This window comes from Sus scrofa, chromosome 14, assembly GCF_054392235.1.
Source record: "Sus scrofa isolate SSC_HxYL_T2T_F1_AM1 chromosome 14, Sscrofa_HxYL_maternal_Yorkshire_Landrace_v2.0, whole genome shotgun sequence".
NCBI lineage: Eukaryota > Metazoa > Chordata > Mammalia > Artiodactyla > Suidae > Sus > Sus scrofa.
In genome coordinates, this window is record NC_139396.1 from 164,408,272 (window position 1) to 164,431,548 (window position 23,277).

A 23,277-nucleotide genomic window follows, 5' to 3' on the forward strand; every position below is an offset into this window, starting at 1 on the left:
GCTGCAAACCCTCTAAAAAGTTCTGTTTGGTTCTTCCCTGGGGCTCTGAGAAAACCTCCCTGAGCGCCTGTGGGAGGTTTTGCAGGTGACCCAGGCTTGTGTCAGAGTTGAGTCAGGTTCCCCGTGGGCATCAGAGAAGGGGGTCACCCTTGTTGGAAGAGGGTCACGAGTGAGCTCAAGCTGTGGGGCGGACTCACTCCCCACTTCTCCTCCTGTGCTGTTTGCTCTTTTTAGTGGAATAGGAAAGCAGATTTCACTACTGAAGCAAAAATCCTTTGTGGGGGGTGGGGTGGGGCGGACCATGAGAAACGGCACAAGGGTGTTTGGGGGCCAAGGAGCATTTTGGGTGTGGTACTTTCACACAGAGTGTGAAACAACACTTGGGAAAGGTATCGGGGCGTGATGGAGTGCAGGTGTGACAAAGGGATCGGAGCCGCATGTCCCCTCTGCGGGGAGGAGAGGGGCTGCAGGACTTGGAAACGAGCACTGGGCTGGTTTCTGCCAGCAGCAAAGAGCCACACCGCACCACACGGGCACAGGCCAGCAATCCTGAAACTGTTCATGGGGGTCAAGCAAAGAGCCACTCTACTGCAGGCAGTGAGAGCGGGTTTCTCGCTGTTGGAGAAATAAGCTACAGCAAGCGAGGGGAAGCCTGGACCACATCCTGTGGACCGGAATTGGAGGGGTCAATGTGGAGGACACATCCGTGGATCGAGGGGATGGTACCACACAGATGTGACCTGTGTGTGGCTCAGTGGGCGTAGGTACACTTCCCGGCTCGTCTGCCAAGAGGGCTAGAGCAGTGACACCCCCTCAGCAATGGGCAACCCTGCATGCAGACTCTGGTCTCTAAACACTCCCCTCCCAACAAGGGACCCAGGGATCCTTGGAGAGTGGCTGACTCCAGGACCGGGGCAGGAAAGTCCAAGGTGAGCCTGGAGCATCTCATGGTGCCAGAACATAAAGGAAAAGGGAAGGCATGTGTCCGTTTTAGGGAAGCCAGCCTGAAAGGGCTTCTGAGGACCAAGTAGGGACAATCGGAGCAACAAAGAGAACCACAGCCGTGTGGGATGAAAACCCCAGGAATAAAACACGCGGACACAAACACACATATGCAGGGGTGAGAGGAGAGGCGAGCCCCACTAGAGGACGCTGAGGTCAGGGAGGGAAGGTGCAGGATAAACAGGGAGGAGGCTGAGGGGGCACGACAGCAGAGCAAAGTGGTCCTGGGCTGAAAAAGAGCATTCGTGGGAAGACGGCTCAAGTGAGTCTGTAACTGTGTTCATAGCACACAAGGTAATATGCTGATGCTGCTCGTTTCTGATGTGGTTGTGTGAGGTCTTTGAAAAGCAAAAGCTGGCTGTAGGTATGACAATGCTGTACTCATCAGGCTCAAATAATCTTGGGAGTTGAAAACTCCTTTCTGACACCCAGGATGCAGTGTTGTTTTCACTCTCCACAGTCTGGTGTTGCTGAAAGCATGTGCACAGCCTGAAGTCTGGGGAGCAAGTGATGAGACAGAGCGTCGGAGGATCAGGTGAGTCCCTTCAAGGAAACGTGACTCATCACTGTCATGGGATTCTGCGCTTGGGCCTCACGGAAGGAGTCCGGGACCCTGGAGCTTCTGAGGTGGTCCGAAAGGCTCCCCGTTTCTGGCGTGGCTCCTTCGGAGGGGTCCAGGAGGCCTCCAGCTGTCTGTTCCCTCATCGGTCACAGTGTCCCCGCCCCCCACTAGCTTGTTCCCTTCCCCTCAGCGTCTTGACATCACATCACCACACAGGGCTGGAGAAAGTTGAGGTCCTCTGCCTCCGTTCAGGACCCAGTCCTGCCTGTGTCTCCACTGAAACTCGGGCACTGAGAAGGGAGCTGGCGCTGGGCCAGACCCTGGCCTCCAGCCACGTGTGCCAGACGACGGGCTGCCTTTCACACGGTCTCTGGGGCAAAGCCAAACGGCTTTCTGAAGAACCGCGTCTGGTGGCATCCTCTCCAGCCCCAGTCACGGCCAGAACTCACGCAGGGTCGGCAGGGGACCTGGCACTCTCTCTGGTTGCATCACACAGTCCAGACTGTCCCCTTTTAACCCGGGTGACCTGATGCCACTGGCCACCTCTGGACCCCAAGAGGCAAGACCGTGGCCAGAGCTGAGGCTGCGAGGTGAGGACCCGGCTCTGTGGCTGAGGCTGGGCTCAGGCCAGGGCTTCCTGGGGGCACTCAGTCACCCAGCAGGGGGCCAGAGTCTCTTTGTTTAGGAACCTATCTGTCGGTTTCCTTATTTTTACTTTAATTTATTTTTTTTTTTTGAAGTAGGGTGGTTGTGTTAGTTTCACATGAACAGCTAAGTGGTTCAATCATGCTTATATCTCTCTATTTTTTTCAGATTCCTTTCCCTTATAGGTTATTACAAGGCATTGAATATACTTCCCTGGGCCAAGCAGGAGGCTCTTGTTGATAGGGCGTGTCATTACTTTTAAAATCCCATCGTGTTAATTGATTTTAAAATTATGCTGAACCCTCATTTCTACCTTCTCAGAGGTTAAAGCAGAGAGAGTCAGCTCCCTGTGTCTGTGGGAGCACCTGGGACCGGGGCCTCCTGTGTCAGACAAGCAAGTTTCGAGAACTCTTCTGAAGTTTAGTGAGGGCTTCACTGGCTCCAATGTTATAAGGAAGGTGTGTGGGGAGGAGGAGGGGTTGGGACCTGGTGGTCCCTGTGTGCAGCAGGGTTGGAGGAATGGGGGTGTCGGGGCGGGGGCTTCACTTGGTTCCATCTGAGCTTCCTCCCCACAGTCTCTGCAGGAAGCCCAGCCTGCAGGGAGGAGCGCAGCTCAGGCAGGGCCTTCGTGCTTATGTGCTTTTCCCAATCTCGTAGAAAATGAGACATTTTGGTTTCAGTAGAGTTAATGCAGTCTTTCTTGTGATTGCATGAAACTACCACTGGCAGATTTCAGGAGTTCCCCAGGATTCCAGCCATGCCTTCCTGGGCAGCCCTGGGGTCTGGCCAGCCTCTCGCACTGCCGTCTCTTTGACAACTGTGTTGGGTGAGTCTCTGAAGGCAGCCTCACTCGGCCCACACTGCTGCCCCAGGGAGACCTGCTGGGTGATGCCAGATGCCCCCACCGGTGGTGCAGGTGCTTGTAGGTGGGGTGCTGGCTGTGAGCCTGGGCTTCTGCACAGGGTGTGGCTGTCTCACAGCCCAACTCCGAGAGCACGGCCCTGAAGCTATTCAGAGATGGGGGGTCTAGGCTTCCCTGGTGGTCTAGTGATTGGGACTCAGCACTTTCACCGCTGATCCTGGGTTCAATCCCTGCTCTGGGAACTGAGCTCCCACATCGAGCTAATGCACACCATTGCCCCAAAGAGTCCAGAGATGGGGTGTCTAGGCTAGAGCTGTCAGAGGAAATACCGGACACTCGGTGGCACTTGAATTGTAGATCTACCCAGAAAAAGTCCAAAAATCATTAAAGAAGATAATACTGCTCAGCATCAGACAATCCCAGGCAACATCTGGGAGGTGTAGTAAAAATCAACTCGTCGTTCGCTTGCAGTTCAGAGGGAATGGGCATAAATGCTGCTTTTTGTCTGCCAAGGGGCAACCCTGGTCTGGACACACATCGGGTTCAGGGTCCCCAAATAAACAACTCAGTCCCTGACCTAGTGGAACTACTTGGTGAGACAAACTGGCCATTTTCTGAGAGACGTCTGCATGGCTCTGCAGGAGCAGAAGGCTGGCCTGAGTCCCCAGGGCTTGGTGGGTGGAAAATTATGAAGAAGAAGTGCTCCCCCCCCCCCCACCACCACCAGAAGAGGAGCCCAGTATGTGCCAGGCTCAGGAGTCTGTTCTGCGCACGATGCTTTGCTAGGGGTTTGGGGACAAGGGAAGGCTGATGCTGCAGTGCAAGCTGCACGAGTGTCAGTAGCTCTTACACTGAGGGAAGGTTGGGGCATCGGAAAGGGCCTCCTAAGTATGTTTATTGTTCAGGGACCTTTCCTGTTCCACACCCTCCACCCAGCAGGTCCCCCGAGGCTCCTGAGAACCTTGGCAAGCCTGCCAGGGGCTCATGCACATGGGCCAAACTCCCCAAATTGCCAGGACAGTGGCAACACACAGGTGTACAGCACGCAGTCCCACGGGACACACAGAGGCCGGAACTGTCATTTTCACCCTGTGACGACTGAAGTCAGATTAACCAACTTCTGCTGCACACCTGTCACATGGTGGGGGACCCCACTGCTCTCACTCTGAGGTGGGTACAGCGCTTGGCCCCTAATTCCAAGTTAATGGACTGCACCTGCCACTGTGCTTGGCGGCCCCTGCAGTCGCCCAAGTCAGGCTGCTGGGACTCGCCTGGGGCCCTTACGTGACCAATGCAGAAGACATCAGCCTGTGCCGGGAGGAGGCCCTGAGGCCAGGCTACACCGTGTTCGGTGCTCCACTTCCCTGGACCCTCCGTCTCTGCCTTCAGGGCCGTCTGTCCGGGAGACACCGTCTGGTTCTGGACAGTCTGCTGGACCCTCCGGGCCAGCTCCTGAAAGCACAGGGTCCTTGGGCGGGGCTGAGAGTGGGGTGGGAGCAGAACACGGGGAGTTCTTATGGCTCTAAGGTCGGAGCCGGCTGTGTGTTCTGACTGCCTAGCGACCCTGCTCATCACCCGAGCATGGCACTGTCCCCCTTCAGGATGGGAACCTCCCCTTAGACGCTTGCCCGACCCAAAAAGCAGGCTGAGGCCATGACTTCTGTGCCTGGCCTGCCTCCAGCCTGGGCCTCCGTGGGGTGGGAGCTCCTGGGTTCAGGGCTTCCTGCCCCCGGCGAGAAAGGAGGCGTGTCTGTCACAGAGCATTTGGCCTCTGTCTTGGGCAGAGTTCCTGTAGCCTCCCCAGGATTACGTGTGCTTATTCTGCGGTGTAAGTGGGCTCATTCCCTGAAAGGCCAGTGCAGGAGCAGAAGCTGCTCCTCTGCCCACCACCTGGCTTCTCAGAGTTCATGTTGCTGCTTTGAGTCTATCTCCCTGTTTTTCCCCTCATGCCACCCCCGCTGCAGGGGAATACTCCCCGCCCGAACTCCTCAGCCCCTTGTGGATGGTAGGGGCTCTCAGGGCCCCTGTGCACTCAGGGGTCTGGACTCTTCGGGAGGTCCCGGGTGGTCAGAGCCTGTGGCCCAGGATTAAAATCAAGCGTCTTAATGGTCTCAGTAGTGAACCCCTCAATCCCCATTATTTATATGCTATTTTCTTGCCTTTCTTAACGGGATCTTATAACATCTTCATTACAAGCATCCTTATGCACTTCTAACCATGCCTTGCGGGTGGAGATAGCTCCCATTCCCCGCTGCTTCTGCAGAGCAAAGGAAACCATTGGCAAAGTGAAAAGGCAGCAGCTGCTGTTGAGGCGCGACAGGATCAGTGGCCTCTCTGGAGCGTTGGGACACAGGTTTTATCCCCAGCCTGGCACAGTGGGTTAAGGACCTGGGGTTGCTGTACCTGGGTGTAGGACACCACTGCAGCACAAATATGATCCCTGGCCCAGGAACTCCATACGCTGTGGGGCGGCCAAAAAAGAAAAAATATATATAATGAAAAAAAAAGGCAACCCATGGAGAGGGAGAAAGTATTTGTGAACCATAATCCCACAAGGCGTCCATATCCAAAATGCATAAAGACTCATAAACGCAGTAGGAAGAGCATACTGATGTTTCTAATTATCTAATTAAAAGTGGGCAAAGCCTCTGACTGGATAGTTTTCCAAGGAAGACATACAATGGCCCACAGGCACATGAAAAGATGCTCACCGGGGACACGCACAGCAAACCAGGAGGAGATGCCTCTTCACACCTGCTAGAGTGGCTCTTATCAGAGAGACACGCGGTAACAAGCCCTGGGGAGGATGTGGTGAAAAGGGGGACCCTTCCGCCCTGTTGGTGGGACTGTGAAAGGCTGCAGCTGCTGTGGAAAACAGTACGGAGGGAGCTTTTTCCTCAAACGAGCCAGGAAGGCTTCCTCTGTAAATGGGAACTTTAGCGTCTCTGGTTTCCTTTCCAGAAGCGACTGCTCCTTACATGTAACGGATCACTTTTAACTTTTCAGTCGAAAACAAAAGCCGCCTATCCCTGAGCAGCAGGAAGCATAAAGTTTGCAGCGCCCAGCAGACCTGAGCCGCTACCGCGCATGGCCTTGGGGAACCAGACAGCGGTGAGTGTCTTCATCCTGCAGAGTTTCACCCAGGACCCCTGGCTCCAGGCTGCCCTCTTCGGCCTCTTCTTTGCTCTGTTTGTGGTGGCCTTGGCGGGCAATGGGCTGATCACTGCTGCCGTCTGCTGGAGCCCCACCCTCCACACCCCCATGTACTTCTTCCTGGTCAACCTGGCTGTGCTGGACATGATCTGCACCTCAACCATCCTGCCGAAGGTCCTGCAGGGCCTGGCCGCCGACAGCACCATCTCGTTCTGGGGCTGCCTCAGCCAGCTCTTCTTCTTCACCTGGTCGCTGAGCTCTGAGCTGCTGCTCTTCTCCGCCATGGCCTATGACCGCTACCTGGCCATCTGCCGGCCGCTGCACTACGGTGCCCGGATGGGCGGGAGGGTCTGCGTCTCGCTGGCGGCCTTCGTGTGGGGCGTGGGGCTGCTCAACGCCGCCCTGCTCACGGGCCTGGTCCTGCGTCTGTCCTTCTGCGGCCCCAACCTCATCGCGCACTTTTTCTGCGAGATCCCGCCCGTGCTGCTGCTGTCCTGCAGCCCGACCTTTGTCAACGACGTGATCATTATCACCGCGGATGTGTTCCTCTCGGGCATGAACTTCCTGCTCACGCTGGCGTCCTACGGCTGCATCGTGGCCAGCGTCCTGCGCATGCGCTCGGCTGTGGGCCGGCGGAGGGCCTTCTCCACCTGCTCCTCCCACCTGCTGGTGGTCACCTTGTACTACTCCACGGTGCTCTACACCTACATCCGGCCGGGCCTGGGCTCTGCTGGCCCGCTGGACAAGGCTGTGGCCGTTCTGTACACCACTGTGACCCCGACGCTCAACCCCCTTATCTACACCCTGAGGAACAAGGAATTCAAAGCAGCCCTTAGGAAACTCTTGCTGTTTTCCACTAAGTGACTCTGAGGCGGAGACCGTACGTCTGACCTTCGGAAGCACTGGGAGAGCCCCCTGTGAGGGACCCTTCAGGCCCTGCTGGACACAGGCCCCGAGGACTTGCCCTGAGCCTTTTCCAAAGGGCTCTGTAGGTAACAAACGTCACTGTTGCTACCTAGCACGCAGTGTGTTCATCTTAAAAGATATGCTAAGCTTTTAAGCAGTGCCCACGCAACTAATAAGACATACGTGTTGCACATTCAATTCTCTGCAGCATTTAATCATTTCTTAGACTTCCACTGTTATCACCTCCACTCACCTCCCACTGTTAGCTAGATCACAAATATAGGTTCATTTCATGTATGTCCTGTTAACTTGTTTTGCTTTGCTTTGCTTTTTGCTTTTTAGGGTTGCACCCATGGTATACGGAGGGTCCCAGGGAGAGGGTCAAATTGGAGCTGCAGCTGCCGGCCTTCACCACAGCCGTGGCAATGCCCTATCGGAGCTGCGTCCGGGACCTACACCACATCTCAGGCAACGCCGGATCCTTAACCCACTGAGCGAGGCCAGGGATTGAACCCACCCACCCATGTATCCTAGTGTTGCAGAAACTGCAGAAACCGTGGCAGCGGAAGGAGACAAATGGCACTTGGAGATGCCAAGAAGCAAAGATCATTGAGCCCTGGTGCAGGCTCAGAAGAGTCACCTCCAGAATCTGAGCACCACGCCTTTGTTCTCAGCAACTTTTATACCATACAGAGTCTTGTTTCTCCCATGTCAGCAGCCTGGACCTCCCCCGACCCTGAGCAGATAGTGTTCCTGCTTAAGAAACTGAGCAAGCGAGGTGACAGAAGCGAACCCGGTAAGCAATCCTTGACCAGCATTAGCAGGGCTGCTGGCTTAGACATAGGGCACGTAGCTGCTACATAATTACAAGAAGGATGGTGTGAGGCGAGCAGAACTGAAAAGGCACGCAGCTGCTTTTTCAGACAAGGGGCCTTATGTCTCTTAGTTAAACTTCCCACTTCACTAGTTGGGTTTGTTAACCACAGAGACACAAAGGGAACTCCCTAAAATATTGCTTTTATTAGCACAGTTTAGTTTTCAATGATTTTTATTTTTCCATTGTTGTTGGTTGGAGTGTTCTGTCAATCTCCTACTGTAGAACAAAGTAACCCAGTCACGTACATATATACATTCTTTTTCTCGCATGATCCTCCATCATGTTCCATCACAAGGGACTAGACATAGGTCGCTGTGCTATACAATAGGTCCTTGTTGGTTACCTGTTTTTAATATATGAGTATGTATCTGTTAATCCCCAACTCCTAATTTATTCTCTCCCCTTTCCCCTTTGGCAACCATAAGTTTTTTTCTGTGTCTGTGAGTCTATTTCTGTTGTATAAATAAGTTCACTTGTATCATATTTTAGATCCCACATATAAACAATATCATATGATATTTGGAGATCCTGTTGTGACTCAGTGGAAACAAATCCGACTAGTATCCATGAGGATGCGGGTTCAATCCATGGCTTCTCTCAGTGGGTTAAGGCTCCAGCATTGCCGTGAGCTGTGGTGTAGGTCACAGATGTGGCTCAGGTCTGGCATTGCTGTGGCTGTGATGTAGGCTGGCAGCTGAAGCTCCACTTCGACACCTAGCCCGAGAACCTCCATAGGCTGGGGGTGTGGCCCTGAAAATGCAAAAAACAATGGTAGGCTGTTTGTGTTTCCCTGTCTGACTTACTTCACTTAGTGTAATAATCTCGAGGTCCATCCATGTTGCCACAAATGGAGTTATTTCTTTCTTTTTATGGCTGAGTAATATTCTATTGTAGATATAGCTACATCTTCTCTGTCCATCCATCCACTGATGGACATTTAGGTTGTCTCCATGTCTTGGCTGCATGGAACATGGGGGTGCATGTGTCTTTTCAAATTATGGTTGTCTTCAGATCTATGCCCAGGAGTAGGATTCCTGCATTGTATGGTGGCTCTATTTAAAAATAGTTTTTCAAGGATGTCCATACAGTTCTTCATAACGGCTCTACCAACTTACATTCCCGCCAACAGTGCAGGAAGGTGCCTTTGTCTCCACACTCTAACCAGCATGTGTTATTTGTAGATTTTTTGATGGTGGCCATTCTGACCGATGTGAGGTGATACTTCGTTGTAGTTTTGATTTGCATTTCTCTAATAATTAGTGATGTGTGTTTTCATGTACTTTTTGGCCAACTATATGTCTTCTTTGGAAAAATGTCTATTTAGATCATTTTTTATTGGATTGTTCTTTTTTTCATATTGAGCTATATGGGCTGTTTGTATATTTTGGATATTAATCCCTTGAAGGTTGCACTGTTTGCAACTATCTTCTCCAATTCCGTAAGTTGTCTTTTTGTTTTGGTTTTAATTTCCTTTATTGTGCAAATGCTCTTAAGTTTAATTAGGTCCCGTTTGTTTATTTTGCTTATTATTTCCATTACTCTAAGAGATGGATCCAAAAGGACATTGCTGTGATCTATGTCAAAGCGTGTTCTAACTACATCTACAGTATCTAGTTTCACATTTAGGTCTCTAATGGAGTTTGAGCTTATTTTTGTGTGTTTTGTTAGAGAATGTTTTAATTTCATTCTTTTATGTGTAGCTGTCCAGAAGGAAATTAAACAAAAAATCATGAGCAGAGCAATCATTCATAATGATAGTGAGTCAGGAATTTTTTTAAAACTCCCACTAAACAGAAGTCCAAGACCAGATGGATTTACATGTGAATTCTACCAAATATTTGGAGAACAGGTAACACCTAGCCTGCTCAAATTATGGGGAAAAGTTGCAGAGAAAGGAAAAGCATACTCATTCTATGAGGCCAGCATTATCCTGATACCAAAAGCAGACAAAAATACCACAAAAAGAGAACACTACAGGCGAATATCAAGCATGAACCCAAACACAAAAAAAATTCTCAGCAAAATGCTAGCAAGCAAAATCCAATAGAACATTAAAAAGATCATACACCATGATCAAGTGGGATTTGTCCCAGGGATTCAAGAATGCTTCGATATTCACAAATCAATCAACATGATACATCACATTCACACACTGAAGAATAAAAAAAAATCATAACATTGTCCCAATAGAAGCAGAAGGCTTGTGGCAAAGTTGAAAAGCCATTTATTATAAAAACTCTCCAGGAAGTGGATATAGGGGGGATGTACCCACCATAATAAAGGCCACCCATGAGAAGCCCTCAGCTAAGGTCATACTCAATGGTGAAGACTGAAAGCAGTTTCTTCACAATCAGGAATAAGACAAGGATGCCTTTCTCACTACTTTTACTTAAAATAATTTTGGAAGTCTTAGCCACAGCAATCAGACAAGGAAAAGAAATCAGAGGAATCCAAATTGGAGAGGAAGAAGTAAAACTGTCACTGTTGGCAGATGGCAAAGTACCATACATAGAAAGTCCTGATGATACTATGAAGAAATTACTAGAGCTCATCACTGAACTCAGTAAAGCTGCAGGATACAGAGTTAATACAAGGAAATCTATCGCATTTCTGTACATTACCGCTAACTATCAGAAAAAGAAATTAAGAAAAGAGTCTTATTTACAATTGACTCCAAAAGAATAGAATACCAAGGAATAAACTTACCCAAGGAGGTAAAAAGCCTGTACTTGGAAAAATAAAAGATCCTCAAGAACGAAATTGAGGATGGCACAAACAGATGGAAAGCTATACTGTATTCATTGACTGGAAGGAGTTAATAGTGTTCAAATGACCATATTATCCGAGGCATTCTACACATTCAAAGAAATCCCTATCAAAAGATCGATAGTATTTTTTCCGCAGAACCAGGACAAGTAATTTTTATAGTTGTATGGAAACACAAAAGACCCCAAATAGCCAAAACAATCTTGAGGGAGAAGAGCACAGCTGGCGGTACCACGATTCCTGATGTCAAACGATACTACAAAGCCACAGTAATCAAAACGGTGTGGTACTTGTACAAAAACAGACATAGATCATAGAACAGAATAGAAAGCCCAATAAGAAAGCCTCACTTAAATGGTCAATTAATCTGCAACAAAGAGGAAAGGTTGTACAATGGATACAAGACGGTCTCATCAATAAGTGGTGATGGGAAAACTGGTCGGCTCCTTGTAAAAGAATGAAATTAGAACATTTTCTCAGACTGTATACAATAAATGGATTAAGGGCCTAACTGCAAGATTGGAAGCCATGAAACTCCTAGAAGAAAAGACAGGCAGAACACTCTGACAGAAATCGTAGCAATATTCTTTTGGATCTGTCTCCTACGGCAAAGCAAACAAAAGGAAAAATAAACAAACAGGGCCTAATGAAACTTAAAACCTTTTGCATAGCCAAGAAAGCCCTCAAGGAAAAGAAAGACAACCTGCCGAGAGGGAGATAGTATTTGAAAGTGATATGACAGGTCGGGGTCAATATCTTAAATATATAAACAACCTTATACAACTCAATATCAAAAAAGCAAACAACTCAAGTAAAAAATGGGAGAAGACATGAGTTGATATTTTACAAAGAAGACGTACGGGTGGCCACCTGGCACTTGAAAACATGCTTGACATTCCCAGTCATCACAGAAATGCAAATCAAAACCACAATGGGATATCACTTCACACCTGTCAGAATGGCTATTATTAAACCGACAACAAATAACAAGTGTTTGTGAGGGTGTGGAGAAAAGGGAACCCTCCTACATTGTTGGTAGGAGGGTAAATTTTGTGTATCCCTTATGGGAATCACTGTGAAGTTTCCTCAAAATACTTAAAATAAAACCATCATATGATCCAGCTCACCCCTGGGTGTATATCCTAAGAAAATTGAAACACTCATTTGAAAAAACGCAGGCACCCCAATGTCCCTAACAGCACTATTAACAATAGCCAAAAGTGGAAGCAACCTACATGTCCAGCAACAGATGAATGGATAAAGAAGATATGGTTCACATATACTATGGAATACTTCTCAAACTTAAAAAAGAATACAATTTTGTCATTTGCAACAACATGGGTGGACTTAGAGGGTATTATACTAGTGAAATAAGCCAGATAGAGAAAGACAAATACTGTATGTTATAATGTATATGTGAAAACTAAGAAATAACAGAAACTAGTGAATATAGCAAAAAACCAGATTCATAAATGTACAGAACAAATTAGTTGTTACCAGTAGGGAGAGGGAAGGAGGAATTGGCAATACATGGATAGAGGATTAAGAGGTACCGTCTACTATGTGTAGAACAAGTAAGCTACACGAAATAATGATAGCACGAGGAATACAGCCAGTATTTTGTACCAACATTACGCATTCGGTAGAGAATTCTAAAGGGATATATACACTAGATGTGAGGCAAGGTTAGCCACAGAACAAAGGCTATGCTAGACAACTCTGAAATCAGTTAGCAATAACCTTAAAAACAACTAACAAATCAGCAAGTCCACGAATTTCCTACCAGAAAGAGCCTAATACACGTTAAATAAATACTACAAAAGTAAGCAATGAACAACTTAAAATCACCATGTTCACTTTCCACTCAAGAACATTAGACAAAAGAAAGAAACAACAAAAAATGTGTAACATAGCCAGGAGTAAAATCAGTCAACAGAAACAGACTCCTAAATGATACAGATGGTGGAATTCGTGAAAATGGCATTAAAACAGCTATTGTAAAGATACTTCTTTAAAAAAAATTATTACAGTTGATTTACAACATTCTGTCAATTTCCGCTGTACAGCAAAGTGACCTATACATATATGTACCTTCTTTCCCTCACATTATCCTCCATCATGTCCCAACACAAGAGACTAGATGTAATTCCCTTTGCTATACAGCAGGACCCCATTGCTTCTCCACTCCAAATGCAATAGTTTGCATCTACTAGCCCCAAACTCCAAGCCCATCTCACTCCTTCCTGCTCCCCCTGGGCAACCACACATCTGTTCTCCACGGCCATGGGATGGTTTCTTTTCTGTAGAAAGGTTCATTTGTGCCATATATTAGACTCCGCATATAAGTGATATCACATGGTATCTGTCTTTGCTTTTTGATTTACTTCGCTTAGTATGAGAGTCACTAGTTCCATCTGTGTTGCTGCAAATGGCATTATTTTGTTCTTTTTTATGGCTGAGTAGTATTTCATTGTGTATATGTACCACATCTTCTAAATCCAGTCATCTGTCGTTGGACATTTAGGTTGTTTCCATGTCTTGGGTATTGTGAAACGTGCGGCAATGAATGTACAGGTGCATGCATCTTTTTCAAGGAAAGTTTTGTCCAGGTATATGCCCAAGAGTGGGATTTGTAGGTAATAAGGTGCTCTATATTTAGTTTTCTGAGGTACCTCCACACTGTTTTCCATAGTGGTTGTACCAAATTACATTCCCACCAACAGTGAAGGAGGGTTCCCTTTTCTCCATACCCTCCCCAGTCGTTGTTACTTATGGGCTTATTAATGATGGCCCCTTCTGACTGGGGTGAGGTTTTGATTTTCATTTCTCTCATAATTAGTGATATTGAGCATTTTTTTCATGTGCCTTTTGGCCATCTGTAGATCTTCTTTGGAGAAATGTCTATTCAGGTTTTCTGCCCATTTTCCAATTGGGTTGTTGGTACGTTTTAGAGATCAAGCCCTTGTCAGTTGCATTCTTATAAACTATTTGCTCCCGTCCTATAGGTTTTATTTTTTTTTTTTTTCCTTTTTAAGGTTTCGTTTTCTGTGCAAAACCTTGTCAGTTTGATTAGGTGCCATTGGTTTACTCTTGCTTTTATTTCTATTGCCTTGGGAGACTGACCTAAGAACTCATTTGTACAGTTGATGTCAGAGGATGCTTTGCCTATGTTCTCTTCTAGGAGTTTTGTGGTGTCTTGTTTTACATTTAAGTCTTTAAGCCACTTTGGCTTTATTTTTGTGCATGGTGTGAGGGTGTGTTCTAGTTTCATTGATGTAAATATATTTCTTTGCTAGTAATTGAAGGGAAAACTCAAAGATATTCAAAATGCTATACATGAAATAAAAAATTCACTGAGAGCTTTCTTGACTGCCTGCTTGCAACTCTTACAAGCGTCCTATCCTAATAAGTTTGTTTCTTGCCTATCACTTTGTCTCTGGCTGAATTCCTTCTGTGTGGAGGCATAAAGAACCTGAGCCTCGAACCTATCCAGACATGGAACTCTTTTTATTTCCCTGAACCAGACCTTGGCATTGTTGGAACATGGATGGAACAGAAAGAGACTTGGTGTCAGACACAACTGAGATGAATGCCAGCTTCATCTCTTTAAAAAGATGTGGCTTGAGGGTCAAGATGGAGGAATAAGACCTCACGCTCACCTTCTCCCATAAACACATCAAAAAACCACATCTATGTGTAAAATGACTCAGGCAGCATATCTACTGAATGCTGGCAGAAGAGCTTAAACCTCCAAAAAGGGCAAGAAACTCTTGACACAACTGGGTAGAACAAAAGAAAGAGAGAGAGAGAGAGAGACAAAAGGAATCCGGATGGGACTGGCATTCCTGAGAGGGAGCTGTGAAAGAGAAAAGGAAGCCCTGCCGGGGTCCAGCTCCAGTGGCCAGGGATGTGCACCCTGTCGGAGATGGACGGTGTGGGCGAAGGCACACGGAGACGGCCTCTTTGTCCCTTCTTTCAGGGCACTGGACTGCTCAAATTTTATTGGCATAGATGATTGTCTTATAAGACAGTTTTTAATTACATCACAGTGTTAAAAGTACACCCAAAGGTCAAGTTCTAAAGGTTAACTCCCAGATTATGCTTTCTAAAAGGCTACAGACATAAGGACTTGGCATTCACAAGTCTTGTTTTTAGAGTAGTACTTAGCGATAAAGCGTCATGGCAGGAGGACAGTATGAGAAAAGTAGCTTCAGTAGCTATCACCTAAAAGTTTTTAAAATCAGGGACAACTCTCATAGCTAGGTTTCTTTGTCCATGAATAATATAAGTCGAACTTTATCTAAGTCTGTAATACATTCCAACTTCTAAAGCTTACAGTATAACCAGTTAGGAGAATAAACACTATGTTTTTAATTAAATTGGATTTGAATAGGGGAAAGTGCTTCAGGATGAAATTCTTATTATATTATTGTTGTAATTCTGTTAAATCACAAATCACCACAGGAAAATAAGAATAATAAGCAAATAACAGGAAAGACTGAGGAAAAACTGAATAACAAGTAAACAACAGAAAAGACTAAGTCATCCATGGAACAATCCCCACTCAGCAATGCAGAATGGAAATTGTTTTCTGGAAAACCTAGTTCCCCACCAATGTCAGCGGGCGAGCCTTATTGTCTTCTAGGGCCTGTCCTTGGAATTGCACCGTGCAGGCAGGCATCCCCTTGTTTAGGAGCCTGCCCTGGGAATTGCACCATTCAGACAGGCCCCTTTTCCTGATTAGGACCCTGCCCTCAGAACTGCACCGTCCAGGCAGGCCCCTTTTTCTGATTGCGAGCCTGTCCTCGGAATGGCACCATTCAGGCAAGCTCCCTTCCTCGGCTCCTTGTGTCTTCTCAGCTCCCCGTAAACCCCCATCTTGGGAAGCCACCTAACCAATGGGGAGATCAGCTGAACCAGAGGGACCTCAGAGTTGCCGAGAACAGTGCAGCAGCCTGACTTGGAGGGCAAAGCAGACTGAGAGCCACACAGGTCATCTGCACCACTGCCTGGACACCACTGCCTGAGACGCTAGGGCAGGGGCCGGGCATTGAGGCTCAGGCTCCAGAGGTCAGTCCCAGGGAGAGGACTTGGGTTGGCTGTGTGGGGTCAGCCTGAGGAGCCAAGGAGCAGTGTGCCACGGGCTGGGGAGTGGAACACCCGGGCAGAGGGCACCCGTGAGAAGGTCTGGGCCAACGGGAGAAGCAAGGTGCCATTCTTAGGGAGGGTGAGAGGAGGAGGGTGGACTCCCATAGGAATCTCCCTGCACAGGCTCAGGCTCTCAGAGGGCAGGGCACCCCTGGTGTAGGCTATGGGTGGTGAGAAGCCACTTGCTCGGGCTACAGGAGACCAGGCTCTTCTTGCACAGGTGCGGGTGGCTGGGCATCTCTTGCGTGGGCTAAGGGCATGCAGGGGGCTAAGTGCAACATTTTGCCTCTTGCATGATCTACAGGCAGCAGGCATGGACCATGGTGGTCTCAGGGGCCAGAGGGTAGTGTGACCTTCCACCACTGAGGGCCGGTGAGTGGGCTTCACCTGCAGCCTCAGTCACCTCAGGGGTTGGCAAAGGGAAAAAAGGGGGTGGGGGGCACTGCAACCAAGCACCACACGCTGTTGTTCTCACTACTACCCTGGGAACACTCCACCCCCCCCCCACAGCTGCCACTGCCAAACGCTCTGGGCAGTGCCGAGATGCTTGCTCGTGGTCCCTTCCCAGGAATCTACAGCTAGGAGCAGCACCTCCTGTGGGGGCTAAGCTGGATGAGGTGCCTCTTGCAAGGTCTACAGGTGATGGGTGCAAACCACTGCAGTTACCTCTGATTCCAGAGGTGGGCGTGGTCCGCCACCACTAGGGGTCCATGAACAGACACTACTTGTGGACCTAATCACCTCAAGGGCACCACAGAGGAGGGTATTGTGGCCAAAAACCACCTGTTGCCACTCTCACACCTCTGGGAGCACACTGGCCCTACTACTGCCACTGCCAAATGTTCTGGGCAGTACCCACAGGCTTGATCTCTGTCACTTCCTGGGATCCTGCAACTAGGAGCAGCCTGTGAAGCCCCTCCTATGTGGGCTAAGTGAGACAGGGTGCTTCTTGCATGGTCTGCAGATGGTGGGGGCAAACCACTCCAGTCATCACAGACTCCAGAGGTGGGCATGGCCCACCACCACTAGGGGTCCCTGCACAGGCACCAGTTATGGCTCCACTCCCCTCAGAGGAGGGCACTGCAATTGAGCACTACATGTTGTTGCTCTCACTCCCCTGGGAACTCACACACTCTGCTGCTGCCACTGCCAAATGCTCTTGGCGCCTTGTAAATCTGCCTCCCTGGAAACACACTCAGCACCCTGGGGATAACAGCCTGCTCACATTGAAGAAAGAGATGCAGATATTCAAACTGCCATGCCAAAAATAAATCATAACCCCCACAAAATACGAAGGGGCTCTCTAGCATAGTAGCAGCACTCCAAGACTACCTAAACTCACAGAAAGAGAAAAACATAAGCAAGACGAAGAAACTCAGGAACCGTTCCCAGTTAAAGGAGCAGAAGAATTCACCCGAAGCAGCAAACAATGGAGCAGACCTCTGCCAACAGACATTGAGTTCAAAAGGGAGATAGCAAAAAACCCAAAGGAATCAGGCTGAATATCAAGGAATTAAGAGCGGGTAGGAACAGTAATGCAGATTCCTTTAGAAAGGAACTACAAAATATAGGGAGGAACATAGAAAAATCAGAACATTCATTTTCAGAGACGCAAAGTGAGTTAAAGACACTAAAGAACAGAGTGACTCGTGCAGGAGAATGAATAAGTGACTTGGAAGATAGAATAATGGAAAACAGCCAATCGGGACAGCAGACAGAAAACCAAATGAAAAAACATGAAACAATGGAAGACATCTGTGGGATAATATGAAGCAGGCCGGTTTACACATAATAGGAGTTCCAGAAGGAGAAGAGAAAGAAAAGGGATTGAAAATATATTTGAAGAAATTATGGCTGAAAACTTTCCAAATCTAAAGGAAACTGATATGAAGACACAGGAAGCACAGAGGGCCCCAAACAAGCTGAACCCAAATAGGACCACACCAAGACATAGTACAATAAAAATGGCCAAAGTTAAAGATAAAGAGCAGATTCCAAAGGCAGCAAGAGAAAAGCAAAGCATCAATTCATTATAAGGGCACCCCCATAAGGCTATCAGCTGATTTCTCTGCAGAAACAATACAGGTCAGAAGGGAGTGGAAAGATATATTTAAAGTGCTGAAAGGAAAAATTTTGCAGCCTGGAGAGTTCCCGTAGTGGCACAGTGGTTAACGAATCCGACTAGGAACCATGATGTTGCGGATTCGGTCCCTGCCCTTGCTCAGTGGGTTAACAATCCGTCATTGCCATGAGCTCTGGTGTAGGTTGCAGACGCAGCTCGTATCCTGCGTTGCTGTGGTTCTGGCATAGGCCGGTGGCTACAGCTCCGATTCGACCCCTAGCCTGGGAACATCCATATGCCACGGGGACGGCCCAAAAAATAGTAAAAAGACAAAAAAAAATTTTTGCAGCCTAGAATACTCTATCCAGCAAGAATATCATTTAAAATGGACAGGGAAATTAGGAATTTCTCCAACAAACAGAAGCTAAAAGATTATAGCAACACTAAACCCATTCTAAAAGAAGTCCTGAAAGGGCTTCTCTAAATAAAAAAAGAAGAAATAGGATGGAGGAAAGCACAATTGGAAATTGGAAAGCTATCATTTAAATAAGCCAGCATAGAGGTCTAAAAGGGGGGGGGGATGCTGTAAAAGCAACGATAAACAAAAGGAACAGCAAAAGGACAAATATGATGATGTTAAAAAAAAAGGACTTCAAAATCACAAGATGTGGAAGGAAATTAAGAAAATATGGGCTCTTTGTTTTTTAATAATGCGTTTGAGCCTATATGACTATCGGGCTAAAGCAAGCAGATGTTGGAAGGGGTTAACATACTTTAAAAACAGGGCAACCACAAATCAAAACCAAACATTACATTCACAAAAACTAAAAAGAAAGTACCCAAGCATAAAATAAATATAAATCATCCAACCAAAAATAAAAAAAAATAGAGAGGAAGAAAGGAGAAACATATAATGAACTGGAAAACAAGGTTTAAATTGGCAATAAGTACATATCCATCAATAATTACCTTAAATATCAATGGACTGAATGCTCCAATCAAAACACACAGAGTGGCAGATTGGACACAAAAGCAAAAACCTACAATCTGCTGTCTACAAGACACTCACCTTAGGGCATAGGACACATATAGATTGAAAGTGAGGGGATGGGAAAAGATATTTCATGCCAATGGCAAGACAGGTAAGCAGGAGCTGCAATATTCACATCAGACAAACCAGACTTTAAAATGTAGGCCATAAAGAAAGACAAAGAAGGACCCTATTTACTGGTTAAAGGATCCATTCAAGAAGAGGATATTACAATTGTCAATATATACGCCCCTAATATAGGAGCACCCAAATACCTACAACAAATACTAACAGACATAAAAGGAGAAATTGATGGGACTACCATCATATAGGAGACTTAACACCCCACTCACATCAATGGACAGATCCTCTAGAGAAAAAAACAATTAGGCAACAGAGATCCTAAAGGACACAATAGAAAAATTAGACTTAATGGGCATTTTCAGGACCTCACATCCAAAAAAATCAGAATACACATTCTTCTCAAGTGCACGTGGAACATTCCCAAGGATTGGCCTCATACTGGGGAACAAAACCAATCCTAACAAATTTAAGAGTATAGAAATTATTTCAAGTATCTTCTCTGACCACAATGGCATGAAACTAGAAATCAACCACAGGAAAAGAAATGAGGAAATCAAGAAGGAAATTAAAAAATACCTCGAGACAGATGATAATGAAGACACAACCACTCAAAATCTATGGAATGCTGCAAAAGCTGTGCTCAGAGGGAAGTTCATAGCAATACACGCCTTCCTCAAAAAAAGATGAAAAATCTCAAATCGACAACTGAACCCATCACCTAAACGAATTAGAAAAAGAAGAACAAACAAAACCTAAAGTCAGCAGAATGAAGGAAATGATCAATATCACAGAGAAAATCTTCAAGCGTATTTTCAATCCAATTTCTTTTTTTTCCCACCTTCTGAAATCCCTATTATGCATAGATCGGTCTGCGTTATATTATCTCATAGGTCTCTTACATTGCTTTCATGTTTTTTTCATTTGGTTTTCTGTCTGCTGTCCTGACTGGATTATTTCCATTATTATGCCTACCAAGCCACTTATTCATTCCTCTGCATGCTTCATTCTGCTCTTTAATGGCTTTAATTCAGCTTGCAATTTTGCAAAGGAATTTTTAAAAAAATTGTCCTGGATCCCTCTTACATTATCTAGCTCCTTTCTAAAGTAATCTGCACTACCATTCAGACCGGCTCTCAATTCCTTCAGCAATTTCACTATCTCCTTTTGAACTCAGTGTCTGTGAGATTGCAGAGGCCTGTTTCATTGTTTGCTCCTTCAGGGGACCTGTCCTGTTCTCTTAACTTGGAATGGGTCCTGAATTTCCTCATTTCAATTATATTTTCTCATTCTGTGAGTTTAGGGAAAACGACTTGGACATGGAAGGCTATTTATATGTGAGAGCACCCGTGGGTAGCTTGTGAGGGCTTACTTCCATGGCATGTGGAACTTTTCAGGCCAGGAATTAAACACATGCCACAGCAGCAATCCAAGTCACTGCATGAAAATGCCCAAGGTGCCACAGGGGAACGCTCTCTCTCTCTCTCATTTTCCTGAATCGCTCATAAAGCCTTACTTGTTTGTTTCATTATTTCCCACAGGTTTCATATGATTTTTCCGTCTTTTTCATTTTTTTCTCATGTTTGCTCTATTATCCATGTTCCGTGTAGCCTTGCATTGCTATCTGTGCATTTAACTTCCCTTTTGTTTTCCTCATTGATCCATTGGGCTTCTTTAGTAGTATGTTGTTTAGTCTCCATGTAGTCAGTAGTTTTGTGCCCTGGAATGTGGTCAGTCCTTGAGAATGTTCCATGTGCATCTGAAAAGAATATATATTATGTTTTTTCCTAATGGAATGTCCTGAAAATATCAAGACTAAGTCTTCTATTGTGTCATTTAGCATCTCTGTTGCCTCATTGATTTTCTATCTAGAGGATCTGTCCAAATGATGAGAGTGGGGTGTTCAAATCTGCTACTATTAATGTATTCCCATCAATTCCTCTTTTTTTGGTCTTTTTGCCTTTTCTAGGGCCACTCCTGTGGCATATGGAGGTTCCAAGGCTAGGGGTCCAATCAGAGCTGTAGCCACCAGCCTACACTAGAGCCACAGCAACTCAGGATCCGAGCCGCATCTGCAACCTACACCATAGCTCACAGCAACGCTGGATCCTTAACCCACTGAGCAAGGCCAGGGATCGACCTGCAACCTCATGGTTCCTAGTCAGATTTGTTAACCACTGTGCCATGATGGGAACTCCCTCAATTCCTCTTTTTATTTTATTTTATTCCTCTGTTAGTATTTGTTGCGTGTATTTGGGTGCTCCTATATTAGGGACATATATATTGACAATTGCAATATCTTCTTCTTTTTCTTTTTTTTTTTTTTGTCTTTTTGGTTTTATGGAGGTCCCCAGGCTAGGGTTCAATTGGAGCTGTAGCTGCTGGCCTACACCAGAGCCACAGCAACGTGGGATCTGAACGGCATCTGCAACCTGCACCACAGCTCACAGCAATGCCAGATCCTACTAAGCAAGACCAGGGATCGAACCCACATCCTCATGAATGCTAGTCAGGTTCGTCAACCACTGAGCTGTGACGGGAATGCCAATATCCTCTTCTCAAATTGATCCTTTCTTCATTAAATACTATCCTTCTTTGTCTTTCTTTATGACCTTTGTTTTAAAGTCTATTTGGTCTGATATGAGTATTGCAACTCCTGCTTTTCTGTCTTTCCATTCACATGAAACATCTTTTTCCATCCCCTCCCTTTCAATTTATATGTGTCCTTTGCCCTAAGGTGAGTCTCTTGTAGGCAGCATATTGTAGAACCTTGTTTCTTTTATCCAGTCCACTACTCTATGTCTTTTGACTGGAGCATTCTATCCATTGACATTTAAGGTAATTATTGATAAGTATGAATTTATTGCCTTATTTTTTTTGTCTTTTTAGGGCCACACCTGTGACCTATGAAAGTTCCCAGGCAAGGAGTCAAATCGGAACTGTACGTGCTGGCCTATGCCACAGCCACAACAACACAGAACCTGAGCCATGTCTGCGACCTACACCGCAGCTCATGGCAATGCTGGATCCTTAACCCACTGAGTGAGGCCAGGGATCGAGCCTGTATCCCCATGGATGCTAGTCGGGTTCTTTACCACTCTGCCACGATGGGAACTCCCTACTGCCATTTTAAAACCTGTTTTCCTGTTGATTCTATGTTACTCCTTTGTTCCTTTCTTTTTTTGGTTGGATGCTTTCCTTTTATTTTATGCTTATATCCTCTCTGTCTCTGTCTCTGTCTCTGTCTCTGTCTCTGTCTCTGTCTCTCTCTCTCTTTTTATTTTGTTTGTTGGTTGCCCTGTTTTTCAAGTAGGTTAACACATTCTTATATCTGCTTGTTTCAGCCTGATAGTCATACAGACTCAAACACATTCTAAAGAATAGGAAGAAGAATCTTGAATTTTTTACTCTCCTTCCCCACATTTTATGATTTTGATGTCCTTTTTACATCTTCATGTTTATCCTCTTGCTTTTCCTTCTGTTTATAGTAATTTACAAAAATACAATTTTTTTTCTTTTAGATTTGTGTACTGCCTTATTTAAGTGATTATTTTCCAGTTTTCTAGGCTACACATGTTTCCCTTTCCAAACTTTGAATATATCCTGCCACTCTCTTCTGGCTGTAGTGTTTCTGCAAAGAAATCAACTGATAGCCTTATGGGGGTTCCCTTATCATTAACTCTGGGTGCCTTTAAAATCATGTCCTTATCTTTAACTTTTGCCATTTTTATTTAAATATATCTCAGTGTGGGTCTGCTTCAGTACAACTTGTTTGGGGCCCTCTGTGTCACCTGTATCTTGATCCATGTTTCCTTTAGATTGGAAAGTTTTGGCCATAATTTCTTCAAATATATTTTCAATCCCCGTTTCTTTTTCTTCAACTTCTGAAATTCCTATTATGCATAGATTGGTCAGCTTTGTATTATCCCATAGATTTCTTATATTGCTCTCATGTTTTTTTGTTTGGCTGGTTGGTTTTCTGTCTGCTGTCCTGATTGGGTGATTTCCATTATTCCTTCTTCCAAGTCACAAATTCGTTCCTCTGCATGATTCATACTACACTTCAATGACATTAACTCAGCTTGCAATTCTGCAAATGAATTTTTTAAATTTTTCTTGGCTTCTTCTTATATTTTCCAGTTCCTTTTTAAAGTAATCTGCGTTATGTTTCATATCCGCTGCT

General features: G+C 46.0%; 1 protein-coding gene across 1 annotated transcript; it reads left to right on the top strand.

The window, feature by feature from the left end:
• Positions 1–5,962: 5,962 nt before the first annotated feature.
• Positions 5,963–7,088, top strand: LOC100155752 (olfactory receptor 13A1-like). The gene has a single exon (XM_084997519.1). It carries the CDS (start codon positions 6,159–6,161, stop codon positions 7,086–7,088), a length of 930 nt encoding a protein of 309 aa, XP_084853645.1. The 5' UTR covers positions 5,963–6,158.
• The last annotated feature ends 16,189 nt before the right edge of the window (positions 7,089–23,277 follow it).

Bases quoted from the DNA above. Each gene is read 5' to 3' on its own strand.
- LOC100155752 (XM_084997519.1), top strand. From the start codon at position 6,159: ATGGCCTTGGGGAACCAGACAGCGGTGAGTGTCTTCATCCTGCAGAGT.